This window comes from Saccopteryx bilineata, chromosome 1 (genome assembly GCF_036850765.1).
Source record: "Saccopteryx bilineata isolate mSacBil1 chromosome 1, mSacBil1_pri_phased_curated, whole genome shotgun sequence".
Taxonomy (NCBI): Eukaryota; Metazoa; Chordata; class Mammalia; order Chiroptera; family Emballonuridae; genus Saccopteryx; species Saccopteryx bilineata.
Genome location: NC_089490.1, coordinates 159044452 through 159052604, shown reverse-complemented (window position 1 = coordinate 159052604; position 8153 = coordinate 159044452). Strand labels below are relative to the sequence as shown.

At 51.3% G+C, this 8153-nt stretch overlaps 1 protein-coding gene across 1 annotated transcript in view; it reads left to right on the top strand.

Moving 5' to 3' along the window:
• The first annotated feature begins 3005 nt into the window (after positions 1-3005).
• Positions 3006-8153, top strand: part of SCARA5 (scavenger receptor class A member 5) — a 106671-nt gene continuing 101523 nt past the window's right edge. The window contains exons 1-2 of the mRNA XM_066278581.1: positions 3006-3383; positions 7444-7561. Coding sequence (XP_066134678.1) covers positions 7450-7561 — 112 coding nt within the window. The 5' untranslated portion in view covers positions 3006-3383; positions 7444-7449. The remainder of the gene's footprint in view (positions 3384-7443; positions 7562-8153) is intronic.

Here is an 8153-nt window from a genome sequence, read left to right as displayed (position 1 = left end):
GTCGACCTGGAACACTGAGGTCGGTCGCCTGTTCGAAACCCTGGGCTTGCCTGGTCAAGGCACATATGGGAGTTGATGCTTCCAGCTCCTCCCCCCCCTTCTCTCTCTCTGTCTCTCCTTCTCCTCTCTAAAATGAATAAATTAAAAAAAAATGGAGAAGCCTTAATACTACATGCCCCTCTTGGAGAATCAGAGTGCTCAGGAGCATCTTAAAGGCTCTGATAAGCCCTGCAGTTAAGTTCTTTTTTTTGACCAGAGAACCCTTCTTCAAGGAACTCCAGGAACATCTTATGAAACTAACGGGCTCACAGTCACTGCCTTATACCATTCAATCCTCACAGCTGAACCAGAATTCTGAGACCAAGAAATGTAATGATTTGTCCAAGGACACACAACTAGGAATGGTCCAGGGCTTGATCCTCTACACCTGTAGCTTTGTCCCTAATTCAGGCTTACTAGGTCTGAATCACCTTTTGAAGATGCTGTTTAACTTTTCCTAATTAACAAAGGGTACCTAATTATTTTTTGAGGGAAGATACAGAAACTTATGGAGGATATAAAAACCACTAGGAATGAATTCAAGCTGATGAGGCACAGACTGCCCCAGAGCCTTGGGCTGCTCTCCAGCTTGGAGAAGCTCCTTTGCTTGCCCCCCCCCCTCCCTCAGCTGTGGCTCCTCCTGTTGGGAGGGGCCGTGGGGCTGGAGGGGCTGGAGGGGCCGTGGGGCTGGAGGGGCTGGAGGAGCTGGAGGGGCTGGAGGGGCTGGAGGGGCCGTGGGGCTGGAGGGGCTGGAGGGGCCGTGGGGCTGGAGGGGCTGGAGGGGCTGGAGGGGCTGGAGGGGCCGTGGGGCTGAAGGGGCTGGAGGGGCTGGAGGGGCCGTGGGGCTGGAGGGGCTGGAGGGGCCGTGGGGCTGGAGGGGCTGGAGGGGCTGGAGGGGCCGTGGGGCTGGAGGGGCTGGAGGGGCCGTGGGGCTGGAGGGGCCGTGGGGCTGGAGGGGCCGTGGGGCTGGAGGGGCTGGAGGGGCTGGAGGGGCCGTGGGGCTGGAGGGGCGGGAAGGGCTGGAGGGGCTGGAGGGCCTTGATGGAATTCAGTTCAGATCAGATGGGTGCTTTGAGAAAAATAATTATGATGACAAATCAGAAAGCTTTTCTATGATTGATCAACAAAATTTTATTTAAAAAGCTCCACAAAATCTCAATTCCTGTATCATTTTGTGTGTACAATAATTACTTTTTACCAAAACTCTCCCCTGAACAAGACCTAAATTAATGAAATTCATGGTGTAATTAAACAACAATAAAAAGCAACAACAACAGTGAATCCCAAATCAGGATTTTGAGAGAGGATACACTTTTCACCAGGATATTCCTGCCAAACTGAACAATGACAGAAAAAGATAAACACTGGTCTGTGAACTATGCATAAAAATGTTTTTGAAATATTTGTATTGGATGTGAAATAGGTTAAAAACTAACAAAAATACTAAAGGTAAAAATGATAAAGTATATATATATATGACAAAGTATATATACATATATATGATAAAGTATACATACACACATACACACTGTAGAGCAGGCCACAAATAAAGACATAACGATGTAACTAGATAGTCCAATTCAGAGAGACAGATAGTAGATGGGGGTTTCCAGGTGCTGGGGATGGGAGAGAATGGGGAGTGTGTTTAATGGGTAGAGTGTGTCAAGAGGAAAGGAATTCTGGAGATGAATGGAGGTGCTTGTTGCACAGTAGTGGGAAGCTACTTAACACTACTTGACTGTCGGTCCACTCACAGGCTGCTTGACCTCGGACAAGTTGCTTAGCTCCTTCGTCTCTGTAAAGTGGGAATAATAACAGTACTTACCCCACAGGGCTGTGCTCAAGGTTAAATGAGTTAATATAGGAAAAGCACTTGGGATTGCCTAGCACATGGTATATACATACGATAAAGTGTTTTTCTTTCTTTTTTCCCTTCTCCTCCCCCTCCTCCTTCTATTACGATTATAATTATTACTGTTATTATTATCATTAGAATATCACTACTATTTTCCCCTCTGTAACACAGAGCCTCGAGCTGCCTGCCAGGGACAGTCAGGAGGCCCAGTTGCTGAAATGACTAAGGCGTTTCTGACTCAGCTGCGGGCTGGGCTGGCAGCCGCACTGTGAGGAGAGTGAGCCTTGGCAAACTGTCCTCGTGGACAGGACCTGACCCTCCAGGACTGAGGCTGAGTTTTTAACCAATCAACGGGAGCCTATTCACAAACGTTACCTTCAGAGCTATGTCCTTGGATGGTGGAGGGAAGGCTGTCCACATAAATGGACAATATTGCCTTGGCTAGAACTATTTTTGGAATTTCCCTAATGCCTCCCCTCACCCCACCCCAATTGGAAGGTAATTGCTCTCTTAACGTTTTGGGTAGGCCTCCTTTTTAGAATGTAATCCATCACGCTTAGGGTTGTAGATATTTCTGCCTGAGCCCACCTCTCTCCTAGGTACAAGGGAGAGCTCTCTCACTCACTCTTGCATCCCTCGCCCAGGTGCAATGTCAGTGCTCCATAAATACTGGCTTTATTGCTGAGTTATGTTGAGAATGACTTTGGCAATCATGGGTCATGTTTCTGAATATCTCCAGTGTGGCCAATCTGAGTCCTTTGGAGGTGGATGTGACTTTTAGAAAACACAAAATAACTCTCAGTCAAGTTTGGTGAATACACTATATAATGCCAATTGTGTCCTATAAATAAGTGTACAAGGCTGGCTTCCTTGCATGTCTTCTAATCCAGGTCTACTTGCCATTCTCCGAGAAGATTCACAAAAAATACTCTGAGCAGGGCCTTTAGAATAGGCAGGTGAAGACCAAGGCTGACTTCTCTGCTCTGGACCTAGCAGCCATTCCTATGTGGGGATGTAATGCCAAAATTGACCACCAGAGGGCGGATGTGTTCCAGACCCCAAGGGGGGCCTCCACAATTGCTCAAAAACTTTGTATTTAAAGACTGGCCGCCAGAGCAGCTGCAGTTCACATCTCAGTCAGTACCTAGCAGAGCTGCTGGTGCCTCCACAGAACACCTCCAAGCATCGCCCCTGGCTGACCGAGGTGAGGCACCAAGACAGGACTTCCTTAGCTGCAGGTCCCCACTCGGACACAACGCCGAGTCTTGCCTCCTGACCTGATCCTCCTGGAGAAGTGACCCACGAGAAGAGTCCCTGCACACCCCTACAGCCTCTTTCTATGACTCCGTCTAGATTGGGCTGGCTGTGGGGACCAGCTCCAAAGGGCTGCCTGGGTCTCAGTGTGGCGGTAGCAGCCAGCTCTCCAGCCACCATGGTGAATGCCGGGAACTGAGGGGACAGCCTCTGCAGCCTCTGTGGAGGCACGAAGGTGAGTCTTGATCACTCTGACACTTTGACACTCACTTTATCCCAGCACCTGAGCATGGTGTCCTGGAGGCAGGTGAAGGACACAGATGTGGCGGATGGAGCCGGGCACAGTGTTAGAGAGCCCCAGGCTCTGGAGCATGGAGGTGCCGGCCTGTCCCAGGGTCAGCCTGTAGAGGTGCACGGGGCCTCATCCAGCTTGCCTGGACTGACAGGTGTGACTCTGCATTTGAGGTTCCACGGGAAGCTACTGCCTTAGTAGCAACTATTCCTGGCTTGTGTCACTGCTAAAGAGCCTATCCAGGGAACAGATGGTACAGGTGGCAGTCCCTCGCCATGTGCAGAATGTGTGTGCGTGTGTGCATGTGTACGTGTGTGTGTGTGCGCGCACATGTGTCTGGTGGTGAAATATATAAAGGGAGAGTTATTTTATAAAACATCTACACCTTTCCAGCTTTGCATTATGATTTAGGTTAACTAAGTACAGTTAGAGGAGGAATAGGTTTCAAACCTACTTAGTGATTCTCTTTCCAGGGAGGGCCGCATTCGTGGTAATTTTGTACTTGGTTTTGATGAGTTTCAAGTTAGGCAAATCCAAAGACAAGCTGTGAGCGCTGCAGAGTTGGGTGCTAGAGCCCAGAGACACTGTCTTTGCAGCGACAAGCAAGGCTCATGCACCCCCTCAGCAGGAAGAACTGATAGAGTCCTTCCTCTGCCCAGAGAGGAACTTTGAGAGTCAGGTTCTGGATTTCGGCTCCAGTCTACATTCACGATTGCCTTTTGTAAAGGGAATCCCAAACAGCATTGTTTCTGGCGCTGTCAGGTAGGAGGGAGGCCTCAGGAACCTGCAGACCCCCATGCCTGGCTGGTTGGCAGAATCAGAAGATGCTGGGGCGCTGTTGGTTCTCGCCAGACCATACCACCAACTTCCTGAGCTCCCTGTCGTAAAGCCCTTCCACGTTCACTGTCCCACGTGAAGCTCTCGGTAACTGAGCGCCTGGCAGATGTACTTTACCCATCATAGAAGTGATGACCTGAGGCTGCACGAGCTCAGCTGATTGGGCCAAGTGCCTGAGTAATACGAAGTGGAGCCAGGGTAGGACCCTGTGTCTGCTGGCCTGCACGGAGCCACCTGAGTGGAGCTGTGGACGGCTGACAGCTTCAACTCTAAAAGGCATCATCTAAGACACTCTAAGAGGTCAGTCAAGTGTCCTCTCCACAGAGAAGGAAGGCTTCACTCTGACTTGAAGCACAGAAGTCCAGGCTCCTTGGACTTCACCCTCAGGGCACTTTGGTGTTCATACCCTGTGCATGTTTCCGTGGCATCGTCCCTTCCCTCCCAGCTCTCAGAGCCTCTCACTGGCCCCAGAGCCACCACCTGGCCTTCTTTACTGACTCATCTCGGACTCTAAAAGTAGTCACCAAAAGGAATGGATATAGCCTTCCTGGTAAATCTGAGCCGGTGCACTGGGTGGGAAGCTTTTGCATGGTGCCCCACCCCTCTCCGACATCCATTGGTTCTTGCTTCTTTGTGCCTCATTTGGCTAATCTTTAAAATGGGAATGCCAGACTGATACCACCTGCCCCGCCCCCCACAGTGCTCCTGGGAAGGCGGGGAGATCCTGGATGGCAAATGGCCTGTAATTTGTGGGATGTGTGCACATGTGGGGGTTTGTTCCATTATCGGCATGCTCAGCAGCTAGCTTGCTGCAACTGAGAGTGCAAACTCGGCCCATAGGCTATAAGACCAGTGATAGAAGGGTCCAAAATAAAACCTGGGCAGACAGACATTCTTAGGTTTCATTCCCAAGTAAGAAACATTAGCAGAACTGGCTGAGCATTTGCAATCTCATCTCACTCACATCTGGCCTCCTGCTCGGCCAGCCCCTTTTCCCAACAAGCTCCCAGGGCTCCTGCTCCACCAGCTGAGGGGTGGGGAGGGAGCAGAAATGGGGCCGCCCTACAGACACATTCCAGATAGTAAGCAGTGCATTCTAGCTCTGGCCCAGGAGCGATCAGCAGAGGGGGAGGTGGGAACGAAGCTGGGGCTCCACTGGCTCAAGCCTGTCTCGGCACCTGCACTCCCAGCCTGGCAGCTCTGGCTCTGCGTGACCTCTGGGCAGCAGTGCCTGTTGCCTTTGGCAAAGAGAGGGTTACCACAGGCAGAAGAAACTGGCCTCCAGCTCTGCAGCTCTCCAGGATCCGCTGGAGGCCAGAGGGAGGGGTGGGGAGCACAGCGCTGTGCAAGCAGGGAGGGTCCCTTGCAGCAGCAGTGGAGCTACTCAGGGCCCCACCTAGGGGCCCTTACTGGGTGGAGGACCTGGCTGGATAGTGCTGGGTACTGGGAGACCAGCAAACTGGACACACTGCAGCAGGGAGAACCTGGGGTGGGAGCTGTCTCCGGGCTCCAGGAACCCCTGGGGCAGGGAGGTGAGATCATGGCACAGCTGTGGGCTCCCCTCTGCCTGTTCTTCCCATAAGTTGGAAGAAAGGCTTGAAGAGACTGTGAACACCCTGATTGTGTGTGCATGTGTGTGCACATACATGTGTGCGCGTGCATGCATGTATGTTGCATGCAAGCACAGGTTATGTAGGAGATGTGGCATCTCATATTTTTGAAAAGACAAGAGCAGAATCTGCAACTGGTCATTTATGGCCTCTTCTAAGCCTTGAAGTCAGAGGTCTCTGGAGGCAACGGTCAAGTTATGAAACAGGGGGCTTATGTCTGCTCTGCCAGCCAGAGCCAAATGGCTGCCCCCTTCCTCATTCCTGGTGCCATCTTTCCCACCTGCCTCTGAAGAGGAGCTCACTGGGTGGCTGCTCCTTTCAATCAGCAGGCACTGCCCCGCACTGCCTGCCAGGCCCCTGTTGCTTCCCTCCAGGTGGTAGCCCCTGGCTGGCACACTGGGCCTCAGACTTGAGTCTGCTCCACATTGGGCCTAGGACTCGCCTTTCCTCCCAGCAACTTTTATCTTCCAAAGAATTCATTTTCTACAAGTGGATTACTTTGGATTTAACATCCATATAGTCAAAGATCATCAGAACAAAGGTCGAGCTAAACTAATGACTACAGTAGAGAGTAATTTATAAAATCACAGCGTATATGTGAGAAAAGAATATCAAGTGTTTTATGTAATAAATACTTTGTAATTTGGCTTGGAAAAATGGATTTTCTCATTATATAAAGAATGCATCATAGAAAACCAAGAAAATCCAGCAAATGACAAGAGGCACAATTCCCACCAGAGCCCTAGAACACACCTGGAACAACCAGGCCTCACCCAGAACCAGGACATCCCATGGACAGTCTTTCCCATCACAAGTGCAGGATGTGTGCACAGAACAAAATGGATGGAGCTGTCCACACCTGTGTAAACGGAGCTGGTTCACTGCAAATAGCAGAGCTTTCCCCCAGTCAATGAGTATGTTCCTGGGACACCATGGGTAGGACCTTAAGTCCCCATGATCCAGCCTCAGGAGGTCTTAGTGCCTGGGGGCCCCACTGAGGCCACCTGTCCCTCAGGCTCCCGTGGGAATGAATCGCTGCTATGGTGCCACTGAACCCAGCTCCTCTAACCACCAGCCCAGCTGGGTTGGGAGCAGTTCTGGTCTTAGCTGTGATGGCTGGAGGTCTCAGTACCTGCCTTTGTGTTAAGTTTCCCTTGTTTTCAACACAGAGTAGAAACCCAAGTCTCTGATGTGCTCAGGGCTCCAGAAGCTCAGAACTGCTCCACTTGAGTCAGAAGAGCTGGCTCGTCCAGGCCTCACCCCGCATGGCTCTTGGTGCCCCCCAACAGAGAGCTATTGAAAGCAAGAAGGCAGATCCCATGATCAGAAAGGTCCAGAGGGTCTTGGCCTTCCAAACTAAGCACCGAGGAGTCCTAAGGACTCAGTAGACATCACCAGTTGATGAGGACAGGGTCCCAATGTTCAGGCTCAGGGCCACAGGGTAGACATCTCGTTCTATCCAATCATGTCTGCACCTACAGTTTATTCTTTATCTCTCCCCTGCCCCCCTCCTTCCTCCCTCTCCTCTTCTCTTGCTGTCTCTCCTGCTGCTATAGGACGGAATGGAGAACAAAGCCATGTACCTGAACACCGTGAGTGACCGTGACACCAGCTCCATATTCGAGGAGCCCTTTGATGGCAGGAGCCTGTCCAAGCTGAACCTGTGTGAGGATGGTGAGTGACTCTCCCTCGGTCTTGGGGTGAGAGAGCTGAGCCCCGCACCAACCTTGGCATTGCCCCAGGGTGCTGGTGACCTCCTGCCTAATACTGCATATGTTGAACTTCATCCTTTCACTTTCACAGTCTTTTCTGTGTGTCTTCTCATTCATACATCTCAACAAACCTTTGTGATCAGCAAGATGAGTGCCCGTTTCACAGATGAGCTAGTGGAGGCTCATTAGGGATAATTCATCTCATCAGTCAGAGAGGCGTTCCAGCACCAAGTCTGCTGACTCCTTCTGCCTCACTCCTCTGAGTGAGGCTGGGGTACCACAAAGGCGTCTGAATCAACTAGCCTGGACCCTCTCTGGTGAGGAGCCTCTAATCCATTTCCAGAAGCTTCTGCAAGAGGAAAACGTACCTCTCCAGGTGCTGATCTGCCTCCAGGTCTGAGGCCCCAAGCTCCCTATCCCACTGACCCGAACGGCCCTATCTTTGGTGGCTGGTTATTTGCCAAAACCCTGGAGATGTAACTGGAGCAGCTTCCTAGCCCAAAGCCCTTGCCAACAGCTGGCCTCCTGTGGATCTAGCACAGAGCTTGACACTT